The 25,940-nt window shown below is 36.9% G+C and overlaps 1 protein-coding gene across 1 annotated transcript in view; it reads right to left on the bottom strand.

Annotated features, from left to right (window-relative positions):
- The window catches only part of NAV2 (neuron navigator 2), a gene marked incomplete at its 3' end in the record, with an annotated part of 51,834 nt that overhangs the window by 6,787 nt on the left and 19,107 nt on the right, over positions 1-25,940 (bottom strand). The window contains exons 7-18 of the mRNA XM_029286325.1: positions 24,590-24,750; positions 23,051-23,239; positions 20,335-20,387; positions 18,900-18,923; positions 16,880-16,954; positions 14,472-14,555; positions 13,177-13,288; positions 11,854-12,002; positions 7,477-7,649; positions 4,635-4,788; positions 2,271-2,430; positions 1,646-1,746 (exon numbers count right to left, since the gene is read on the bottom strand). Of these exons, the coding sequence (XP_029142158.1) occupies positions 1,646-1,746; positions 2,271-2,430; positions 4,635-4,788; positions 7,477-7,649; positions 11,854-12,002; positions 13,177-13,288; positions 14,472-14,555; positions 16,880-16,954; positions 18,900-18,923; positions 20,335-20,387; positions 23,051-23,239; positions 24,590-24,750 (1,435 nt within the window). The remainder of the gene's footprint in view (positions 1-1,645; positions 1,747-2,270; positions 2,431-4,634; positions 4,789-7,476; positions 7,650-11,853; positions 12,003-13,176; positions 13,289-14,471; positions 14,556-16,879; positions 16,955-18,899; positions 18,924-20,334; positions 20,388-23,050; positions 23,240-24,589; positions 24,751-25,940) is intronic.

Below are 25,940 nucleotides of genomic sequence, written 5' to 3'. Positions count from 1 at the left end.
TTGTAAAAAGGAAAAAAAAAGAAATGTGTTCAAATAAATAGTTCAATAATTCACAATATTTTACTATGGTCCAGCAGCATTGCTCCACAATCTTTAACCAAAATTATTCCAAAATATACTCTTAAAGTTGCAAGACCTTTATATCAGATACTAACTATAATGGAGAAAGATATTTTTTATTTGCAAACAATATTGCACAATTTCTTGTGTAATTTTACATATCTTTGGATCTCTCTTGTTCAATAGTTCACATGACACTGTCCAAGCATCCTTCTCTATATTCTTTATATCTATCTTTATATCTATTCTCTAGATATTCTTTATATCTTCTAAAATCAAGAAACTGGGATACATCAAAATTAGCATTTTATTGAGGCTGAAACATCAGAGTAGGATAATTTTTTTTCTTAGATTGAAATCACATCCAAAATAATTAATTTAGCCTAAAACAAGTTCTACTAACAGAAAAAGAAAAGCCCTTTGCCCCTTGCTCTACATCTGATGTAGGTGTTGAATCGCTTTCCTCCCAAATACTTTAAATTACTTTAAAACTAGAAAAGAGGAAAGCCAGAGGACATTTTTCAATATGTACAAGACAGAGCTTGAAAATATTTCCCCTCGAAGCTAGGTTCAGTTTCCCTATTTATTTATTCTAAATTCCTAACGCACTAAGAGGTCTGGACTTCACAACAGTTGTTACCACAATCATGGCTGCTGGCATTAAGTCTGGAGTAGAAGTTCAAGCATAATCATACATCAGGAGCAGCAATGAAATAAGGTACAAGGGGTAAAAAAAACCCATATGCTAGGAGAACCCAAGTCAGAACTCATCTTTTCAGCACTGAAGCACTTCTGCAATTACAACATGACCTTTCCTTGCACAGCTTTTGAAAACTAAGATTAGTTTTAATAAAACTCAGCATTCTCAATTTCAATTTATGGAGGTCACGTAGCATGAGAAAGGTGACAGTGCATTCAAGAGGTACTTGAACAATGTGCTGACATATTCTCTCTTTAACACCCTTCTCTAGTTATGTTTTGAGCAAGGTGGTAAATCTGGTTCAAAGGCAAAATAGGTTTTCTCAAGACCCATTTCAATTTGGTGTCAGACCTGGCTCAGAAACCACTCGTTGAGTGATTTGGGGATCCCTCAATGGAAAAACTCTGTATAATTTAAATAAACAGAGCCACAGTAACCTTATAGAGATAGTCTTCAACTTACGACCACAATTTAGCCCAAAATTTCCGTTGCTAAATAAGACAGTTGTTAAGTGAGCTTTGCTCCATTTTACTATCTTTCTTGCCACAGTTGTTAAGTGAATCATTGCAGTTGTTAAATTAATATCATGGTTAAGTGAATCACTGGCTTCTCCATTGACTTTGCTTATCAGAAGGTCACAAAAGGGATCACATGACTCTGGGACACTGCAACCGTCATAAATATGAGTCAGTTGACAAGCGTCTGAATTTGGATCCCATGACCAGGATGCTGCAATGATTGTAAGTGTGAAAACAGTCATAAGTCACTTTTTTCAGTGCCTTATAACTTTGAACAGTCACTAAACAAACTGTGGTAAGTCGAGGACTACCTGTATTTCTTAATATGATTAATCATATTAGCAAGACCAAAAATATTTCGACTCACTTCTTTCCATTTCTCTTCCTCTTGAAAGCTGACAACTATTTTAACATGCCTGCCACCTTCTTTCCGAGAAGAACCATCACTGGAGTCATCCAGCAACATATCTGTTGGTAGGAAACACAGATTCTGTCTTCAAATATTGGAAGTTATTTTTGATTTGGTTTTGGAAATTCTGACATGCATCATGTCCTAGTTATGACTGCTACTATATGGACTAGAAATGTGTTTATAAAAGAAAGCTGAGGTTCACATGCTGTTTAAAATGTCAGCTTTTGTATTTTGAAAATTATGAAGCACACTTTGAACAAATGAAAACCCCCCTAACAACTGGGAATAGTTACATAAGAAACAAAGATCACATAAATATTAACACAAAGTTTTCTTTTTAAAAAAAACAAAACCCTGTAACTCTACTAAATGTTTGCAATCAGATCACTGAATGTGGTTTATTTTACCTGAGGTCATAACTACAATGCTGTGTTTATATTACATTTCAGCTTATAGAAGAACTAACTCTGTTACAGGAGAAAGATTGACTATTCCCGTTCTTCCACTTTAACATCTTATCTATTAATTGAATTCACTGCTACAGGAGAAAACCTGCCCACTGACTTTCTTACATACTCACCAAGACTAGCTGACTCTGTGAGGTTCAGACTGTGCTGTGACAGACCCATAGATTGCCTTGGAGACGATGAAATGAAAACTTGAGATTGGGCTCTACTACAGGTGCCTTGGTTTTCAGATTTCAAGCGGTCATTTTCGGCTTTCAATTTCTCAATCTCACTCTGGAGTTTTTTAAAAAAAAAACAGTAAAGGAGGAAGAAACACAAGTACTTTTTGTTATATCTGAATGTGATCAATATATCATGGAATAATAAAAACATAAAATGTAAGGTTTGGAAAGAATCATAGAGATCAGCATGTCTAAACTCCTAGGAAGTACAAACTTATGCTCCAGTATAGTCTCTAATGATGCATTTGTATTACCTGCATCTCAAGTGGAGATAGACACAATTACATACATGTACCCACACAATACGTAGCTGAGATCCTGCTTCCTTCTTTTGTACTTTCTTCATTGACCCTGTTCCAATGAACTTTTTATTTCTCACCAAAAGATAAGGTCTATCTTCTCGTCACTAGATATAGAGCAAAACTGGTGCACTATATACACACTAGAGCTCTCCAAAGTTCAAAGAAAAAAAAAACATTTGCAGTTTTTCTTCCCTTGGTTGAGCTGTGTTTTTTGTCAATCCTGCAACAAAAGTGTAGCTTTCTCAGTTAAATTATAAACCTGATTTGCAGGTGGTTAAAGATAGTGATCCCTCTCAGAAGCAAACTTGAGTAGAGTTTATTGACAACACTGAAATTATGGTTCCTCTCAGAAGATTATTTTGTTGCATTTCTATAAAATTTAAACACACAAAAACTCTCCCTGCTTTCTCCCGCTTCTCGCTCTTTTCCTCCAGCTGCACCTGAACGGAGTGGGAGGAAGTTAAAAAAAAAGAGAGGGGGGAGAAAGGGGGAAGCTCCCCCTTTTTTGTAACACCTCAGCTTCCTCTTCCTCCTCTTCCCTTTCCATCCTCTCTCTCTCTCTCTCTCTCTCTCTCTCTCTCTCTCGCTCTCTCTCTCTCTCTCACACACACACACACACACACATACACACACACACACACAAACACACTTTCTCCTCTTTCTCACCCTTTCTCTCCAGCTGCCACAGAGGCTCACATGGGCAGTTCCAGGCTGCAGCTCTGCATCCGGCATTACCACATGGCGGAGAGGGCGATGGCCGACACTCGGCTTGTGTCACCATGTGCTCCCACAGGCCGGGCATCCACCGCGCACTCCCATAGGCTGGGCATTCCACAGGCCGGGGGTGCCCTGGGGCACTAGGCTTACCGAACACCATGGCCCGAGTGAGGAAAGGCGCGGCCCGGCAAAGCAGAGCTGGATGAGGAGAGCCTGGCAAAGCGGGGCGTGGCTGGGTATGATGGGGTTAGGTTGGGAGGGGCGGGCCGGGGTGAAGCAAATGAACTGCAGCTGCTGCTGCTGCTGCGCACCATCAACCCCTAAGCACTCGCCGTTTCATGTATGTGCGCCGGGGGGGCGCCCAGCTGGGTTGGGGTGGGGCAGCGGGGGCCAGTCCCTTGCCACTTCTGGCACAGCCACGGGGGCCAAATCTGGGCCCTCCGTGAGCCGGATCCGTCCCGCAGGCCTTGTGTTTCACATGTCTGCTCTAGGGCATATAATGTTTTAATATAATTTTCCATTTTTTCCCATTTCAATTATACTTTTAAATAGTACCAAAATGTCTATTTTGGATGCAAATTTAATTGCAAATTATGCAAAATAAAAACAATAAAGATAGCAAGACAGACTTATGAAACAAAAATTCAAGAAACAAAAGAATGTATAAAAGTGCAAAACTGGATAAAGGAGGTGGCATACAATGAATCACAGTGTCTTCAGCTCTCACACATTCAGTTGAGAAAACACAAGTACAATTGTCTTGAGTAACTCAGGTCCCTGCCTTATCAGGTTCCAGAAACAGCTGCACAAGCAAACAAGCAAATCTGACTGTAGCTTTCCTCTTCAGACCTTCAAGTGAAACTTGTGGGAGTTGGGGAGAGAAAGGATAAGCTTCATGCATATTCCATCTTCTATCTACCTCCAAGCTCTTTTATGTTCGAGTAAACATCTGCAGAGTGCTAGAGAAACACACAGATGTAGGAAATGTATGTTCTCAGAGTATAATTTTATCAAAGCTTGGAAGAGTCGCAGATGCATAAAGAACCAAGCAAACAGTGTTGCTTCTGATGAACTTCTGGATGACAATTAGTGGCAACTGTAGTTTAAGGCCCTTGTATTGGCATTTGGTACATACAAAACTTCCTGTTTCAGGGACCTGATTATCTTTGCTCAATGGAAAGCATTAATAGAATACCACCAACGTCTTAACACAACAGATCTGCTTTCAGGCTCCTACCTGCATCCTGTTCATAGCTTCCCGGAGCTGATCCAGTTGATGAGCAGAACTGAGGGCCTCTAAACGGATATCAGTCAACTTCATCTCTTTGTCTCTCAGCTCATTTCGCAGCTGCATAACTGTTTCAGCTTCACTGTCAATGCATTCTGAAATTCTGGGAATTTAATTAAAAAAGAAATAAATATCAAGCTAAGATATTGGGAGGTATGAACAATGCATAGGAAAATTAAAAATTTGTTCCCTAGGTTTCAACAAAGATTTTTTTTTGACTTTATGCTAATGTTAAGATTCACAGGGCATAATTATTTGAAATTGGTATCAGCGCAAGACATAAATTTATGTATGACCTATTCTTTAGGGATGAACATTGCTTTGGAGCCAGCTGGAAGAAATGTTTTAGCACACGTTAAACACACCCACATACAACTCGTTTCCAAGACTGCACAGCCATACGGAATCTTTCCTTCAGCAGCCACACAGTCTGGGGAAAAGCTGTAACTGTTTCAATGAGTCTCACACAGGGGTATAGTATTTGCACTATTTGATCTGACCAACTGCAGCTACAGTATTTAGCTTCTGTAGATAACTTGCTGCTAGATGTATAGAGTCTGTGGAAAATCCATTTACCTTGACAATCCCAAGTACATTAAGAAGATAGAGAAGCAGCAGCAGTCACTTGGAGATTGATGGCCTTAAAGAAAGATTTAGACTCAGCAGGTGTAGTGCACAGCTGGGCCTCCCTGTATGATTCTAGAGGGCTTTGGAAACATATACCTTTTCAGACATAAAGCATTCTTTTGCACTCTCTACAGCCCAGGTTAAAAAAAAAGAAAAGGCGCCCTTTGTTTTCCTGGTGTCAGCTTTCTCTCTCACTGTTTCCTTCCTTTGCCTTACAAAACTAAATTGAATTACTTTCTCAATTCACAAAGGACCAGGAGCATCATTTGCTGGCAGTTTTTCACATACACATTTTATAAATAACTCCTGTTCACTTTTTTTAAGAAAGTAAATGTACAGCAGTCAAGAAACAACAAATCACAGTGAGAATTCTGAAGGAATCCTGGTGCATTTCAAGAATTCAGACTGAATATAACCTTGAGAATTTATTAAAATTGGCCATCAAAGGAGAGGTGAATTTTCAAGGGACCCAAATTCTCCTACTGGGGTTTAAATCCAAGCTTCAGTAGAATATGCAGCTTGCCTTTCAACATTTCTACCAGCCCTCCTCCTTTACTGATAGTGCTGCCCTTGGCCTTACCTTCCAGATCCCTTGCGTTGACACTCTGACAAACTTAGTAGCTGTGGCAACAAAATAAATGTGGGGACAAAAGCAAGCCTTTTTTCCCAACTCCTTTTCTCTTATTTTGCTTCATAGAAATTCAATTGTAAATTCAATCCTTCCTTCATATAGCAATAGCAATAGCAGTTAGATTTCTATACCACTCCATAGTGCTTTACAGCACTCTCTGAGCAGTTTATAGCATATTGCCCCCAACAATCTGCGTTCTCATTTTACCAATCTTGGAAGGATGGAAGGCTGAGTGAGCCCTGAGCTGGTCAGGATCGAACTCCTGCCTATGGGTAGAGTTAGCCTGCAATATTACTTTCTAACCACCTGTGCCACCACAGCTCTGGACTGCTGTTCCTACCACCAGTTTTGGGGAAATGTGGATTTGGTTATGTATGTAAGGGTAAAGGAAAGAAAGCTGTTTGTTGCTACAGAAATATAAACAATGAATTATGTCATAAATGTAACCTTTTTGCATCCCCCTCCTTCTCCCCATTTAAAACTACTGACAAATACTTATAACAGCTCATCTGTAATCTAAATCAAGGGTCCTTAACCCCAGGGTCGTGGTCCGGATGTCGGGCCACTGCCTGTTCGGAACCGGGCTGTGTAAATAGCTGGCGAGCATGTGTGTGAAGCTGCATTTGCTCAAGTGGCGTGCGCGTGAAACCCCCCTCCCCCCCAGCTGCCACTGGTCCACAGAGCCAGGAAGATTGGGGACTGCTGATCTAAACAATAAACTAAAGTAGCTGTTGGGAAAAAAATTCTCATCTCTTCAGTCACAATTTCAACTACTGATCTGGTAATTTGAGATATTTTGTAAGGAAGAAAGCTCCACTTTATAATTAATATACAGGGCAAATAAGGAAACAGTCAAACGTATTTCCACTTTATAGTTAGATTCAATTTCAAATATCTTACATGTACAGTATATTACTGAAAAAATCTAAACATGAAGATGTCATTTCTAAAGTTTTTTTTTAAAAAAAATATTCTTAATTTTAAAAGTGAGCTATTTGCAGAAATTTATATTTTGTGCTTCAATGCCTGGAAGTGAAAATTGCCCATTATCAAATATTGAAGATGTCAGCAACGTTTTGTTCAACTGCTGTTTGCAACTACAGTACGAAAAGTGATATAGGGATTTTATCAGCTGGGAAGAATAATGATGCAAAGAAGTTAAAAATGATTGAATTTACTTTAGCCTTGAAGTAGTTTAAGTGAGAGAAATGACACAAAGAGAGAAATACATGCACATATTCATCCCTGAAATAACAAGGAGAAAATCTTAATAAAATATTGCAGCAATTTCTTCATAAGTTGAATGAAGTTTTAAAACTGAGGCAAATGGGGGGAGGGGGGGAATGAGGAAGCAAATACTCCAAGAGATACAAGGTCTGGAGATAAACTGATATGAAAAGCAAAGAAGTTATGATGAAGAAAATCTACTTGAACCAGACGAATCTCCAGAAAAATGAGACTTAAATTTGTTATAGTGTAATGTTACAATGTTAAAAAGAAATGCAAGTGTTTTTGCTGATGGATTCAACTTACAGGGAATTGGAATGTGAAGTTCTGAGTAATGGCGTAGATACCACTGTACCATTGTGTGGCAATTTCGGTGAAGAAGGCAATGAGCAATCTGTCATCTCCTCAATGTCGGAGTGAGAAGATGCTGATTTGGGGGACTTCTTTTTTCCAAAAGCTTGCTTGAAAGAACTGCGTAGCTGAAAAGAAAAGAGCAAAGTAAACACATAATGGATGTGAGGGAAAATGCTTTATGACAATAAAGAACAAAAGAGAGAAGAGCTAACATGCGACACTTAAAATAAAAGGTTACCAAGTCATTCCATTTGGTAGCAGTGCAAACTTAACAACAGAAATAATTCCTTCCTAATTCTTTCCTCTGAGTTGCTTTGCTAATGAGTGCTGGTAATGACAAGTGCTGTTTGGAAGCATTCTCCCACCTCCCACCTTTTTTTTTTTTTAATAAACAAGACCTACTCCAACCTCTTTTTATCCCAAGGGTTGTTTTATTAAGATGTTATGAGAGGCTGCAGTTATGAGGTGACATGGCTCAGACAGACACTGATGCAGATACAGTTAATGGATGAGTTAGCTTATTTAAGATATATCTTCCTTACCTCATTGACCTGCCACAGGAAGTGCAAGCAGAAAGGGAAGGGGAAGGAAAAAAAGACAAGTTTTAACAGATAAAGCCAAAGACAGGGAAAGCACTGGATTGCTCAGACAAATATTACCCCTCTGCTCCCACAAAGCGGACACAAATAATTACACTACCATAGTCAATTTTTTTCTTTCCTTTTAATGTATGACCGGGATGTTTTTGTACACCTAAATAGTTGACATATGGGTTATTGTTTAAATGTATACAGTTATCTGAACTTCACTAAATCCAGAAAAAGGATGATAAATACATTTTTACCTAAAAGCTCTCTTATTTTTTCCTCAAGAGTGATTAACTATGGTCTTGGGAGGATTTATATAAATGATTGGAGATCCTGATAAGGTTATGACATGATATGTTCAAAGTTGTAACCGTGATGTGTCCCTCACCCACCATTAGTTTAATACACTAATCTATAATATGTCTAGAACAGACATATCAAACTCGCGATGTCACGTGACGTCGCGCAATGTATCGGAACTTTTTTCCCATTGCTGGCAATGGGTGCGGTTTCCTCGTTATGCGTCCAGCCCACGGGCCGGCAGTTTGACACCCCTGGTCTAGAAGAACAAACCTGATCTCCTCCACATGTTGAAAAGTGTTATGGTGCAGGAAAAACAGATCTTAATATTATGCTTAGCAAAATTAGGCCTACATACAGTATGTATCTTTTCCATTTTGCCTCCTCAACCATTATGGAAGTTATTCTCTGCTCTAGAATATAAACATTTTATTTGATGTCCTTAAATTTAAGGAAAAGACTCTTTGGTAAAAACAACTTCAGACAATCCTAAAATCTCCAGATCGAGGGCCAAGGGAGATTACCACATGATCTGGTGGTAAAGTGTCTTCAAGTTATCAAAAACAGACTTTTAGTATAACTATTTTGAAGGCCAAAATATGTTGAAAAATTAGTGAGCTAAATAATTTCTGCAATAATGTTAGTTTTCAATTATTGTTTGGATTTTTAAATTCATTTGGGATAGTGCATGGTTTATTTGGACACAACTCAGAATCTGACCATTTAGATAGACTGTAGGAAGTAAGAGCTTTAGTTCAAACAACAAGTACTTCTAGCACAAGGGACTTTGCATAATAGAAATCATGACCAATGAAGAAACAGGATTTAAAAATATTACAAAGTAGCTTCTCCATCACAAGTTAAGTTTAATGATAAATATTTTGGCTTCACAATTTACAACAATAGCTAAAACGGGCTCCATGGGAATAATAAATGTAACTAATACTTGCTCAAAAGTTGAACTTTATTCAATACACAGATATTAGTTTTGTCTTATCAGCTAACACAGTGTGTGTTACATAACATACAATGAAGCCACAAAAATAATCACAAAATTAAAATGACCAAAATATCATAAAATCTTAAAATCTCAGGAGATTCCTGTATTTTTGGGGCAAGGTCATCAATATCATTCATGAGATTTTGGAATTAAAACAGAAAAATTCTTGCAAGATTTAGCAATTTTTTAAATTTTGTGTTTTTTCATAGATTATAATTAATAACTTTGTGGATAGCTGTCATTATACAAAATTGCACGGTATCCACTACCTGAAAAGACTGTTAGCTTTTGTCTAATTGCTAAACATTTTATCTCAATCATGACTACAAATTGCAATTTGTGTGCTAAATTATATCAACTGATTTACATTTAAAGCAAACGTAGACAACCCATGACCCATTAGGTTGTCCTCTCACATACTGTATGTCTTAAACACAGAGTGCTAATCCAAACCTGCTGCCATGTTTCCGTCAGCTGCTATTTTGTGATCCCCACTGACTTTTTCCCTACAAGCTTCCCAGGCTTTCCTATTAATTTGTGGCAAGGTGTCAGGAATGGTGTAAATGAGGATCAGAAGACCATGGTCGAGCGGTAACAGTACCGTGTCATTTCCATAGATGTAACGGCAAGAACCTTCCAAAATATTATTCCTATGGGAGTAACAGGTCCCAACATTCTGTAGGTTAGCCAATTTGAAGTATTTATTTTTTTATTTGTACCCCACCTTTATTATTTTTACAAATAATTCAAGGTGGCAAACATATCCAACACAACTTCCTCCTCCTATTTTCCCCCACTACAACAACCCTGTGAGGTAAGTTGGGCTGAGAGTGACTGGTCCAAGGTCACCCAGCTGGCTTTCATGGCTGAGGCGGGACTAGAATTTGCAGTCTCCCAGTTTCTAGCTAGCCACTACAAGACCAAACAGGCTCTCTTGTGTTTTGGTTGGAAATATTTTGACCTACGTCAGCGGTCCCCAATCTTTCTGGCTCGGCAGAACGATGGAGGTGGCGGTGGCAAGGGAGGGGGGAGAGCAGATGGTTTTGCATGCGCCGCTTTCACAAATGCAGGTTTGTGTGGACGCACACATTCTTCCACCATTTCCACGGCCCAGTTCTGAACAGGCTGTGGGCCACGGACTGGGGATTGGGGACCCCTGTCCTATGACACACCATTTCACCCAGTTAAAGGTTACAGATATGAGAGCTTTAGTTGTATATATATTTCTTCTGTAACAGAAATGTGATTTTTGGATCTCTGTGCCTGGGTAACTCTTGTAAAATATGTTACAAAAACTAAGATTTTCAACTTACATATTCTTTAGATTGCTTGCCCCTTTGTCACCCTTCCAAGCACAATTTATCTGGAACAATATACAGGCATACGAGAGCCTGTTTGGTTTAGTGGTTAAGGCGCCAGGCTAGAAAGCCAGAGACTCTAAGCTCTAGTTCTGTCTTAGCCATGAAAGCCAGCTGACCTTGGGTCAGTCACTCTCAGCCCAACTTACCTCACAGGGTTGTTGTGGGGAAAATAGGAAGAGAAAGATGTGTTGGATATTTTTGCCACCTTGTTATTTATAAAAACAATAAAGGCAGGATACAAAGAAATAATAATGAAGTGTGTGATTGTGTGTTTAACTCTTCCTTCACACACTTTGCCAGTAAAATAGGTTGTCTCCTGTAGGCTGCTTTTGGCCATGCTATGTAAAATACTACATGATTGCAAAAAAATAAAAGGAAACCCCCAGATCAGAGATCCAATTCTGCCCCCCACCCCAGTCCTCATGAGACACAGTAAAAATATCCACAGGTAGTCCTCGACTTACAACCACAATTAACCCCAACATTTCTGTTACTAAGCAAGACTGCTGCCCCATTTTGTGACCTTTCTTGCCACAGTTGTTAAATGAATCACTGTAGTTGTTAAGTTAGTAACACGGGTGCAAAATGAATCTGGCCTCCCCATTGACTTTGCTCAGAAGATTGCAAAAAGGGATCACATGACCCCAGGACACTGCCACCATCATAAATATGAATCAGTTGCCAAGCACCTGAACTTTGATCATGTGACCATGGGGATGCTGCAGCAGTCATAAGCGTGAAAAATGGTTGTAAGTTTTTTTCAGTGCCATTGTAAGCTTTGAACGGTCACTAAATGAACTGTTGTAAGTCGAGGTCTTCCTGTAATGAATGACTCTAATACAGGGGTGTCAAACTGCCGGCCCACCGGCCACATGCATCATGGCGAAACCGTGCCCACCCCATTGCCGGCAATGGGAAAAAAAGTCACGATATGTTACATGACGTTGCGAGTTTGACACCCCTGCTCTAATCTATCATCACAGCTCAGGACAATCTTTTACTATTTGGCTCCTTATGTAAGACGCTTTGGTATATTCAAGGAAACACGCTTTATTCACTGGAAGACATTATTCAAACATACCCAGTTTTTTCTCTTCTTTTTCTTAGAATCACACTCTATATTGCTTCCCACACTGGAATGACTAGTAGCACTGTTAATGCTAGAGACGCTGTCTGAAGAATGTTGTCTTCTGATCCGCAAGTCAGTGGTCTGGGTACTTCCACCACTTCCTAAATATTAATTTAAACATGCTTATAGACATTTGGACATAACATTTGCCCTTTCTCCTCTACTCCATATGTTTTCTATTGCTGCATCTTATTGCCTTCTGCAATCCTTATTGTTTATATATTTTCCCCCCATAAACAATCCAAAGAGCTAGGAGTTTTACACTGTACTTTTTCAACTGACATTTCTTTTATTACACTTAACTCGGTTTCTCATCCATAATTATCTATGACAGACAGTAGTGGTAAGGGGATGATGTCATTGGAAAAAGAAGAGGCTTTCAGAGGCATCTACAGCTAACCACAGTAAGTCTGAAATGACGAAATGTACTCTGTGATATCATAACACAAGTTCATCCCTTTTGTTCTTGGGTCCTACGGTCACATGCAAGAGGTGGAATTTGCGTTGTTACACACTGTTTCTCACCTGCCTGCCATTTCACACCATGGAATCACAGGCGTTAGACTAGAAAAACAGCACTAATTAAGGAGAATGAAAAAACCAGACCAATTCTGAACATTGTGTAAGATTATCATAGCAATGAAAGGACAAATGGCAATGCCCATGAAAGACTGCAGTATAACAGGCAGGCAGGTAAGCATGGCAAAGAGTGGGAAGACAATTTGTAATTATCTCCACCTTTTGTTTTTCTTTTTGCAGATATTTGTAGTTTTGATCAAGCTTACACTGTCTGGTATTAGTGCAGTTCATGTACAGTATCTGAATACTGTTTACTATAAAACTATAGCTGTTGGGTTGTTGTTTTTTAAAAATCTATAACTACTTAAAACTATGGTATGCTAATAATAATGTCATACTTTTAACTATTAAATAATTCAGCTATTCTTTTTAGTGTTAAAAGGATTAGGGGGGGAAATTAAAGATAATTTAAACATATATTATAACTACACTCAACTTTTTATATCCTGATTTTGGTTTGTTGATTTTGGTTAGCCACCTTAGTGCTCAGCAGGGTATGATATAATATATACAAAAATATAACATCTGATTATTGACAAATACAGGCTTCCTATTTCATGAGAGACTCTTTCAAGATTGTTTGATAATTATCTGTCTCTAGGAAAGAACTTTGCATCAGCTATTATCAAGAGGCTGAAATGTCCTCCGAGTGCTACCTTGTTATTGAAAGTAAAGATTGTATTTGGGATTCTTTACCTTTGCAGGTGAGCTCAGGTGTGTTAATTACTCCATTAATGGCAGCCTGAGCAGCAGCATTTTGTTTTTTCAGTAATTCAATTGTTTTCCTTAACTCATTCAATTCAGAATCCTGAAGCATGAAGAAAACAAGCATAAAAAAAACACACACTGAAGGTTTCAATAAGTACAATCAATTAGCTGGAAAAATGTTTTAACACTCTGGTAAATCTGCAGCTGGTCTCTGAGCAACAAGCCAGCTTAACATCTTTCCAAATAGTCAGGGATTGTTGGTATTTTGATCTGACTGATCAGGTACGACTAGAGAGTAATAAAGTACAGTTCTCATTTCACAGAAACAATTCAATTTTACACTTATAAACTGTGTTGATGAGAAGGCATTGATGGTAAAGCTTTATTCAATTTTAGATGCTTTAACCAAAACTACGGCTTCTAAATGTATTGGAGAACAGTCACCTATTCACTAGCCTTTCTTAAATTCCGTGGGACTTGACATCTCAGCTGACAAGTCTAGGATTGCACAATTAGATGATTCTATTATCCCAAATGGCATCAAAGGGAAAAAAATGTAACACTAAAATTATCTAAAGACTCAGTTCTGAATACATATATTTTTTATGTTTACTTTTATGATAGGTCTACTGTTCTACAGAAAATATTCTTGATTTAGATTTAAAACATAGTAGATAGAAAATATGAGAAATGTATTATTTATAGCTAGGATTGTTTCTATAGATATAGAAAAACGCAATACAATTGTAATATTGCCCGGATGGAATCATTTAGTGTTGTTGTACTGTATTTCAGACCTAAACCTATCTCCCTTTATGTAAACTTTTTAAATAAGAAACCATCTGGAAACTGTAAGCTATTTGGCTACAGTTGAATGGGATGCAACTGAAACTGAAAGATATTTTTGGCTTTATTATTAGTCTAATATTTTTGCTTACTCTCTAATGTACATAAGTCCTGAAATGCTAATTTTCTAGAATTGAAGAGAGAATGTCAAGAAAATGTGGATTGTAAAAAAACTCTGTGAATGGTAATTAGAAACCTGGGCTGACATGAATAGCTCAGATAAATGGTCAACAATCTCTTACATTCTTTCTTCCGGGAAAGTTTTATACATTGATTACTGGCAAAAGAGAAAATCAGAATGCTGGCATGTGCTGAGGAAAGTTTTACTTTGCTTGCTAAGTTGATCTCAAAGTCATCCCTTACAATGAACTCAATTTCAAAACATCAATTTTGGAATCATTATTCGTGGAAAATAAATAAGGGAATGTCAAACTTGCCTTCTGTTCTGCAGTCATGGTGAGACTTTGCAGTCTAATGGTCATGTTTCCTAGGCTCTGCTCAAATGCTGCCACAAGGTGAGCCTGTAAATTAAATTATAGGATCCAGTTGATTGTGAGCTTATCTGCTTTAAAAAAAATGTAAAATACTGCACAGCATACTTGATAATCCACAGATGGATCCACTCTGCTGCAATTGTGATTTACAAACCCAATATAGACACTTGAGATGTGGGAACAAAATCAAATAGCTCAATACCAACTAACTATACACCTCTTGAATGGATAGCACTAATAACCAAGGAACAAGGAACAACTTTCCACAATTCCTTATTTAGAGCTGTGGCACCTGTTCCAACTAATAAGAGCTTCACATTATGCTGTTGCATAGTTAGAGATCAATGCAGGGTGCTAATACTAGGTCTGATATATACATACATCTCTGAAACAATGTCTAAAGCCAGGGGTAGGCAACCTTGGCTCTTTTATGACTCGTGGACTTCAACTCTCAGAATTCCTGAGCCAGTCGGCTCAGGAATTCTGGGAGTTGAAGTCCACGAGTCATAAAAGAGCCAAGGTTGCCTACCCCTGTCTAAAGCAATGTTTCTCAAACTTAGAAATTTTAAGGTGGTACCAACAGAACAGTGGGCTAAGAACTACACAATTTAAACTCCACAAGAAATATGAACGTTAGTTCCCAGAATTGCCCAGCCAGCATGGTTGGCTGGAGAATTCCTGGAATTGAAATCTACACTTTGAGAGAAACACTAGAATGGCAGCTTTTTCCTCTAACCCAGTTCTTTTTTTTAATGATTATGTGGTATAGTAAGTTTTCTGCAATTACCCATCAGCATCTGTCCTCACATTTACAGTGAAAACAACCATAAAGAAGATGGAAACATTGGGATATGTGGCTTTAACTTCTGTCCGCTGCTGTAAAAACAAACTAGACTGAGACTGTGAGAAAAATGGCAGAAAACAAAACAAGCTTAGCACAGAGTACAAGTATTATACAGCTAAAATGTTTATTTAAAAATACTGGAGCGAATCATTCTTGTTTGAAAAAAAATGTGCCAACTATATCAAATACTCTCAAAGGTTTTCATTTCAAAATGAAATGGGGGGGGGAGCTTTTAAGATAAAATCAAATTTCTGACTTTTGTGATGTGAAGCCAAAAAATTGTTTACTATTGGGCAATTATTCCATCTGTCCTTTTTTTCTTTAAAAAAGACAAGATATTAATTACACCTTTGAATAGTAGCAACCTTAATAAAATATTCCTACATATATACTATGGCTAAGCCTTACACCTAAGTATTTCATAGCAAAATAGCAGTGAGTCATCTCTGCTTGGTGTACTGCTTCCCAACTTTAGCAATTTTCGGATATGTGGCACTCATACCCCAGAATTCTATGGTCAGTATGGCCCCTAATGAGAATTCTGGGAGTTGAAGTCCATACACTTAGAAATTGCTAAGGTTGGAAAACACTGGTTTAGTGCATGAGAGGAATGTTAAATTCATGGTAAATATTCATCAAAATAGCATTAGTTGCAATATTTTCCCCACATTTAGCCAACCTGAGTGCTATATACATACTTGGGGGGCAGGATATATATTTAGAAACACATCTTTTTGGATGAGTTGGTTCCAAACTATTTTATAGACAAACTCTTAGGTGACATAAATTCAGATCTTATTCAACAGCTGTGCCAGCTTGATCAAAACCCTAGTCATATATGGAATGTCAAACACTTTTTTTTGTGAAAGAAAAGTCATGTGAACAAGCTAATTTTACAGAAATATAGTATTGCACTGAATGTTCCCTGGTCATTTCAGGAAAAGAAGCTAAGTCATCCATTAAGAAAAAAGATTGATTTCTTCCATTACAAAGAAAGGAAGAAAAAAAGAGAAAAGCTGATCCCCAAATTTTCATGTTTGGAATTACAACAATTGCAATGCATGCCAACATTTAAGATTAAAGTCAACACACAGAAACATGTACATTACAAAAATACAGGCTTCATACTGCCTAAACATTTGTAGATCCTGACATGTTGCCACATACTAGCTTCCCAAAAGATATTTGTTTCTTCAAAACAATGAGCAACTACCATAATGCAAAAAATCTAAAATGAATGTTTTTAGTCACTGAAGCAAGTTCTTCCTTTCTTTTACAAAGATATCTATCTAAAGCTATATAATATTTTAGATCAGACATGTCAAACTCGCGACATCACATGACGTCGCGCGATGTATCGGAACTTTTTCCCCATTGCCGGCAATGGGGTGGGCGCGGTTTCCTCCTGACACGTCCGGAGTGCGGACCGGCAGTTTGACACCCCTGTTTTAGATCATTTTTTTTAAACCATTCATTATCAGTTTCTGTCTCTCTGAACTGTACTCACGTTGGCAGTCAACTGGGTTGTCAGAGCTGAAACTTTCTCCTGGGATGCATCCAATTCCCTCCTTAGCTTGCGAATCTAAACATTATATTTCAAAATATAATGTTTTGTTTAACAAGATCTTCAACACACACACACCCTATATAACTTCTGGACAATTTTGAAGACACAATATTGGCACAGTTATAATGAAACCCATCATCATTGGCTCAACTACTGCAAATAATGCCTTTGGCACTATGGCATCGATTTTGTACAGCTGATTTCTACTGTTATTTATTCTGTTGGTAATCGTTGTTTTCCATTTACTTTACTAACTTGGTTCAGACACAATGATGGACTAAGATGTATTTATTTGTTTTGGACTAAATGTGACTTGTTATTTATAAAACTGCTATTGCTTAAACAATTGCTTAAACAAACTATGATGGTTTTAGCAGTGTACTCCATTTACTAATTTGAAGACTTGTTTTAACTTTTATGGAGATATATTGTCCTTTTGTTAGCTGCTTTCAGAAATATTTGATCAGAGAAAGAGATACAGATGAAAAGTCTAGTTTTCTAAATACTGGGTAAATATTACCTAAGTATTAGCAAACTGCACTTATAGATCTTCTTAAAAGTTTACATAGGAATGTAGCCAGCAAAAAGATTAATTATTATGATTCAACGTTATTCGGGTTAAATTACATCATGCACTAGATTAATAGTATTTTTTGCTGGGTATTTTAAACAGAAAATATAGTAAAGAAATACGGTACTTAATTCTACATATAACAACGGCAGCAAGAATAGCATACACACAGTTCTGGAAAAATGAGAATATACCATCAGGGGAAGAAGTGATAAGAAAAATCCTGGACTGTGCTGAGATGGACAAATTAACAAAAGAGATAAAAGAAAAGGAAGACACAGAGTACTATCTAATATGGAACAAGTGGTATGACTGCTTGGAGACTAGAAATAATAGAGGAGAATAAAGGTGGAAAGGTCAAAAGTGGAAAATGTGTGTATAATAAAAACAACGGGACAACAAGGACAAATATTCTAAAGAAGAATAAGGGGGGAAAATGTAAATAATAGAAGATTACCATTACGAAATTGCTGTTAAAAAAAAAGGGAGGAGTATACACTGTGTGTGTATGTGTGTTATGTTTTGTTTTGTTGGTTTAAAAAATAAAAAAATATTAAATAAAAAAAATAGTATTACTCTCAATTCATTCAATTCAATATGCACTGCCTATCAGCAAACAACTGTCCAGGAGTTCTCCACACTCATTCTTTATATAAAATGCAAAAATAACATCCAAACAATATTTCCACCCACTAATGCTAGGCCCACGTGGTTCAGCTCAGATAACAGGATACAGAGCAAAATTTATTGAGCATTTGAAAAATGAGCATATTCAAACAAAAGAAAAGAATGATACAAATATTACACTGCTGGAGATGTCTCTCTTCACAAGTTACTGATAAATATAACCAGGTGCTTAACTGCAGTATGCTGCTTAACTGCTGGTGATTCTTAAAAGATAGTTTGCTTAAATTTTTGAAGGAGGAAGGAGGGAGGAAGAAGGTTGACGAAGTTTCCAGCAGGGAAAAGATTATAACAACAAGCCAGGACTGAACAAATCTACAGCGGGTTATGAACTTTTTAGTTGTAATAGTCATTTTGAACAAGAATATATTTTAAGTCAAAGCCAACTACATATGTGATGAAGGATCAACAGCAATGAATATAAATATGCAAGAATGTTTTGGATATAATCCAGTCCATTCCTGTAGCTGAAGCATTGGTACATGCAGTAATTCAATGTGTACAGCACAATACACATTGGAAGGTATGCCAATAAAGTTAGTGAAAGAGATTTATATTAAGAGAATTAATAAATACTTTAAGAAGCCACTATATTAGCCTCACTGATTTTTAAAAAAATGAAATATCATATCCAATTATCTAAACATTTAAAATGAGACCTGTCACTGAGTTTAGTAATTTTAAGAAAAACAAAATCCTCCTTACCTCTGACTGACATTTTTCTTCAGGCTATGGGGGAAAAAAATGAGATTCTTATTTGAAACGTCCATTTAACTGTTCTGCCTACCAATAATCTGTCATTCAAAACACTTCACCTCATTTGAGTTCAAAACAACTTTTATTCAGCTATGTGATAAAAAGGTTGTCCAAACCATATATTAATTTTATTAATGTACCATTTAATAATATTTGTGATGTGCAGTTCTTATATGAAAATAGAAACATTAAAGTATTATTATAAATAATATTATTGCATTCTATTCCATAATGTCAGTAAATGCAGCAGTCACAATTTTTTAAAAAAATACTCTTAGAATTTTTTTTCCCTGATGTACAAAAAACTTGAGTTCATTGTTTTTTGTCTTTCCTGCTAAGCTGTTCCACGATGTGTTATAGGAGTTAGGGCTTAAAATTTAACAAAAAGAAATACTGATTTCATTGATTATTTTCTGTTCCAATTCTGTAGTTACAGATAGCTGTACTAATGAATACAGGAGCTTATCATATGGGACACGTTCCTCTTGATTGGTGGCAAATTATGTTAGGCTGCTGGCCAATTAGCAATGTGTACTTCTCTTAAAGAGCACTTTTTGTAAGCTAAAGACATCCACTTTTCACTAGGTAATGTTTTATTTGAAACTGCTATATTACATAAAACAAATAGAAGAGCTTATGTAGTTCCCTATGTGACTTCTGCTTTGATAGTTCTAAGTCCAAGGGGACTTGGATTCAGTAATTTGTCAGCCACAGTTTCCCCATCCACTGATTTCATAGGATTTTCATCCATCTTATAGAAATCAAAGGATAGGAATACAACAAAGCATGGAAGTTCCTTGAGGGAACAATTATTCCATTCCTTGTTCTAGTTTGAGCTCTACGGCAGGGTTCTTCAAACTTGGCCCTTTTATGACTTGTGGACTTCAACTCCCAGAATTCCTCAGCCAGGCATGCCTGGCTAAGGAATTCTGGGAGTTGAAGTCCACAAGTCATAAAAGGGCCAAGTTTGAAGAACCCTGACCTAATCCAATACATAATTTAATTGGGACTTCTACTCCCTGAATATAGGTTAGGAATTCCAGAATCTTCAACATGGCTGGAACACACTAGCTGAGAAATACCACATTGGGGGGTTGTTACAGAGTTAAAGTAAAACTGAGGAGTCAAATCTAGTCTCACTTTATAGTTTGAGCAAATCCTTCTCTCTCAGTCCAACCTACGCTGGCTGAGGAATTCTGGGAGTTGAAGTCCACAAGTCATAAAAGGGCCAAGTCTGAAGACCCCTGCTCTAGAGTCTATAGTTCTATTTAATGAACTAAATTTGTTACATCATCATCATCATCATCATCATCATCATCATCATTATTATTATTATTATTTTGCTGCCAACTTCATACAGACTGATTGTGGTTAAGACACTCACCGTTGAGTAAATAGACGATGTGCTTGACACCAAAGATAGAGATGAACCATGCACTATAGGAAAGATAAGTAAACCAATTAGCCATTGTATTTTTGTGTATATATGATAAGTAACAACAGCAGATTATTACAGATGCAGTATACATACTACGGATGTTCGTAAGGGCTACACATTTCATCAGCAGCCTATTTAAAAATTGCATCACCAGTCATGAACGTATTTACTGAACATAAATCTTTGCAGACGAATCAGAAGGTAAGCTGAAATAAATGGAAGCATTATACAGACCGTAGCTCAAAATGATCTCAAAAAAATCAAGCTTTTAAAAAAATCATTATTTGGATGTAAATATTTGCCTGCCTGCTGTATTTCAAACATTGCAAGGTTATGATAGTGCATGGAAAATGGAACAGAAGATGATGAGAAGCAGACAAAGTAAAGGTTCAACTGACCAGTCCAGTTTCACCATATTGTCGGCCTGAAGCATAAACAGTAAAAGGGAGTTAAAAGATTTCGTAAATAAAGGAGATTGAATATTTGGTGTGACTAGTTTAGGTAAAGACTCATTTAATTGTAAGTCAGCAATGTAAGAGAAAGTACATTGGAATATATTTTGATATTTCCTAAAGGGGAAAAAAAACCTAGGAAAAAATACATTTTTGTCAAATATATTCACAAAATGATTTACAAAATAGTTTTAAAATATTAATATAGAAATTTATTTATTTACACTTAAAAAACAAATAGAATTATTTAAAATAAATTCATCTAGCTTTGGTATCAAAAGCTATTCATAGCTAAATGGCACCCAAACTCTGTATATATATCTACAGTTGAAAATACATTGTATTATTTTCCAGAAACACTTTCTATATTATTGCTTTCAAAATGGCTAATCCCCCAGTCCTTAAAGAATAAAGCTAGCTGTTTAACAGGCAAGATGACATTTTCTTTCTATATTAGTCCTCAAAAATCTTTATATTGCCAAGAAGCAGAGAGTACAATGGACTCCTAGATCTGATTCAATGTAGAATGGCAGACCATTTTGTAGAATAATTATTATACATATTTCATTTGTTATATTTTTCCTTTTCTTTCTTTTATTAAATTTATAGTTCTCATAGAATGCAAATTTCCCAAGAAATTCACATATTTCCATCTAAAACATATATTCATGGTTCCTGTAATTGTGTAAAATGGTAAAAAAGAATTGTTCTGATCCATAAAGGTCACAAACATAAAATTTAAGGACTATACTAAGAAAAGTCTGGTCTTAAATTAGGCAATTAAAATCTCAATTTATTTTTGAACCTTCACAATATTTTTTTACCTCTAACAAAAACCAGACCTGGTTAATCCACCAACTGGTCACCCAAGTGCTGAGCTCAGTGAACAAAATATCAAGAGTCAGCAAAAAATAGTCTTTTGTTCCACAGCTAGTTTCAAGATCTTGAAAATCTTGAAAATCTACTTTTTTTTCCAAGTGAAATCATTACCCTAATACTAGGCACAACCAATTCACATTCATTTGATAGTAGAAAAAACAAGACTGGGAAGAGAAAGATCACTAACCTAGGAAATTCCATTACTGAACTTCAGTCAGTAAGCCAGATAAGTGGGAAGTGGGAATTACTGTTTTATGTGCCTAACTCAATATTAGAATAGAGCTGGAAGGGACCTTGCAGGTCTTCTAGTCCAGCCCCCCGCTTAAGCAGGAGAACCTACACCATCTCAGACAAGTGACTGTCTAGCCTTTTCTTAAAAATCTCCAGTGATGGAGCGCCCACGATTTCTGGAGGCAAGCTGTTCCACTGGTTAATTGTCCTCACTGTCAGGAAGTTTCTCCTTAATTCTACGTTGCTTCTCTCATTCAGTTTCCAACTACTGTTTCTTGTCCTGTCCTCTGGTGCTTTGGAGATATTCCTATCCAGGCCTTTTCTATGCTACTTAGGTGCTTCTGTTTTTTAAATGCCAAGAGTCTTTGCTCCCTCTCACCTTTACTGTTAGGAAGAGTAAAGGCAACTTAGAGGATGTTGCTGCTTCAAGGTGATAGGTTGCTTGACATGGTAAATTCTCAGAGCACTCCTTGTGTGTGAGGAGTCTAGGATATGTCTGGTTCTGGGTCCAGGAAGAGTTATCACAAGCCTTGTTCCCCTAATTTGAGCTAATATTCCATCACTGACAACAAGTTGATTCACATCCCTGACCCAGTATACTTAATGCAGCCTTTAGGACAAAAAAGATTTTTCTATCTCTGCCAGGGAATTTAAAGATGAGCTAAAAAGGTAACTATTTGAAATCAGTGATATTAGATAAGCTAAAAGCAGGGATAAGCAATATGGGAGGTCTGAAAAAGAGATCTTGTGCATTCAAGGGAAGCATTAAGGCTTTGTGGACTATTTCACAGATCTTTTCACATCTAAAAATTACAAATGTGTTGACGCTTTCATCTCCTTGATTTATTTGAACCATTTTTTTTTCAACTCAGGCAAAACAGTGGCATTGATTCCTACCCTATTTTCTGACATTGACATTCATTGAATCCAAAGCCTACTGTGTAAAAACAAAATATGTGTTTAGTTGTTTTTTTCTTTTCTCCATAAATATAAAGGAAATAAATATTTATCAACAATTAATAAACACTTTCTGTCAAGTTCCTTCCCATATGCATACACTATTTAACTTTTTGGGGAAAAAAATGAACTGGATCACTTACCCTCTTCAAAGCCATCCCGGAATGACCCAGAACGGCTCATTGTCCTGCTCTTTTCATCCAGTGACATTGAGCTGTTCCGGAACCGGGTGTCATTGTAAGGATCATAAGGGCCATCTGCGTTAGAAAGACTGTGTGTCCGGAGCATGGTTGGGTTGGATAAGCTCATTTGGGCAGCTGTGGTGGGGCTCGCTAGAATGCAAACCAGAGATAGGAAATTCACAGATCTGTATCCATGCTATGCTACTTTCAGAAATGAACAAACCAAACTATTACTATTACTATAAGCATAAGAGTAGTAGTCTCTAACAAAATCTTGCTGAAAAATTTGTCCTGCGTTAATCAGATAGGTGGAAAATGAAGTCTTGGAAGAATCTTGTACAACATGCCTACTCCAACCATGTTATTCTATTGATTCTGAATAGTAATCAAATTACAGATAGTAACTGAAATTCTGGTAGTCAGGCACAAAGTCAGACATTGTTAGAATATCAAGTCAATGAGAGTCACTGGAGAGGATACTCTCAAAGCTAAAACTCCTTGGATCAGAATCCTCCCCTTTCCACAATAAAGTAATTTGGTACCGTTATGACATTGCAAATCTTCATTATCAAATAAAGAAGATAGTGTTCCAAGAAAAATAAGCAAGTAAGATTTTAGAGGCAATGCTGATCCATTAAAAAGTTATATTTATCATAGAATTGGTGATATGGTAATACATTTTTGGGTTTCACGATATACATTTGCAGCTATTCATCTTCTGTTCTGATTTTTGGCTCCTGTCCAAACTTATTAGTACCAGCTAATAGTTAGGGCTGTGCAAAATTGAACTGTTTTGTTTCACAAAGATTCAGTTCTGATCATTGGAGGAATTCACTTTAAAATGTTGTCCAGATTCAGAAAAGTAAGACACTCCAATGGGAAGCACTGAAGTGAGTCATTTCATTTCACTTGGCTGTTTTGCTTTGGTGGCAATATCTTCTATTGAAGGCCATGAAACAGTCAATTCAACGTAGTATGACAACCCTCAGACAGCGTCTAGAAGCAGGGTGTGCATCAAAAGGGCAGTTCACTGAAGCTTTTATCAAAACAAAGAATCTCTTTCAGGCTTTGTAGCAATCTAACAACTATTACTCTATCAAGTCAAGTCTTTATGTAGTGGCTGCCAAACCATCATAGATGTTATTCATTCATAGGGAAGATTAACTAAAATAAAAAATAATCATTTAAAAAAAACAATTATAATGTGCAATGTTTTAAAACCAGCTTAGTGAAAATAGTGAATAGTTTTTCAGATATAACATAAACCTTGCATGGCTCTAAAAATCTGAAAGAAATGTTGTATGTAAAAGCAAACTCCTCTGACACACCAAAATTCTAAGTTATAAATTAGAAAATTGTGTGCATAATGAGCATACTGGTTTGATATGTTTCAATTGGCATTCTATATCAGCACATACCAGCTTATCAGTATCGATCACCAATTAAATTTACCTTTTTTCAAGCCAGCTATACTTTTCAGAGTTGAAAGGAAACACTCACCAAGCTGAGAGAAGTTAAATCTAGTCCCAGATGGTGATGTGATGCTGGAACCAGAAGAAAATGGAGAATTGACAACATTGTCCTGAAGACCTCCTGCAGAATGCGAACGCAGCCATTCTTTTGCTTCCTCTTGATTGCGAAGTTGTGATGATGGTGTGTACCTGTACAAATCACAATCAGGTTTAGCTTTTGCTCAGACAAATCTTACTTGACTAAACTACAAAAGTATTTTAGAGAAAACAGCAAAACTGAAAAGAAGTCTGTCCCTGTCAGAACACACTTTTTCAGGTCAGTGGAATTAGCCTAGTTGAAAGATTTGATCTTATAGATATTTATGAACATTTTTGGGGGTGGACACATCGGTTTGTATCATGATTAAAGTAGGAACCATTGATTCCAGTGGACCTGCTTTAAGCATGACTAAGTCTGGATTTAAGTAGGATCCTCTGAATGTCAAATTCAAGCAAATGCTTTTTTATCGGCAGCTGTTACTAATATCTGTTACCCATGAATAGGAACATTATGGATTCATCTGATAGTTTGCAATTTATCCTGCCACTCATAAGATGACTATGTGAGAAACCATGAAATCTAATGTGTGACCTAAAACCAGTTAATTATTCCTTATCTGGCAAGATACTTGCGAACGTCTTAAACTTGATGCCCCTTAGTTATGTTTAAACAACTTCCAATGTTCATATTCAACAAGGCCAACAGCCATTGCTGCCACTACATACTAATTTTTAAAGTTGGTCCTACACAAATATATGTATACAAATACATGGAGGTTATTGACTTGTAGGAAGGTGTTGGGAGAAAAGCTAGAATTAGGTCCTTAAAATACTGCTGCTCAAAAGCCTAACATTGAATTGCAAGAATCAATACCTGAAAATCTAGCAAAAGGAGGTCCACGTATGCCTTTAGATTGTGTACATATTGGGTTCATATGATTACCATCAATTGATAATGACTTAGTTGACTGACTCAACCCTTTGCACTCCAGATACGTACCATATACTCAAGGATAAGCTGAGAATTTTAGATGCCAAAATACACCTGAAAAATTGGTTAGGCTTATTTGTGAGTATATTTCCACAGCTTTTTAAAGTAAGGTGACCAACTTTTTTAAAATGAAAAGGAGGACACAAATAAATTGAAGAAAAAAATATCGTAAATAAAAGAAACATTTTATTCATTGCAACAATAATACAGACAACTTGCATGTGCAAAGTTTGCCAGCAGGGTGTTTTGGTGCACTCAGCAGCAATTCCTATTGGCTTTCAAAAGCCAATAGCGGGAGTAGCACAGTTCATGCAAAAGTTGAAAAAAACCCATCAAAAAAGGTGCTGGA

The sequence above is a fragment of the Protobothrops mucrosquamatus genome, unplaced genomic scaffold (genome assembly GCF_001527695.2).
Source record: "Protobothrops mucrosquamatus isolate PMUCROS unplaced genomic scaffold, P.Mucros_1.0 scaffold3326, whole genome shotgun sequence".
NCBI lineage: Eukaryota > Metazoa > Chordata > Lepidosauria > Squamata > Viperidae > Protobothrops > Protobothrops mucrosquamatus.
Note: the sequence above shows the minus strand (reverse complement) of the source record. Positions and strands in the feature narration are given on the sequence as shown.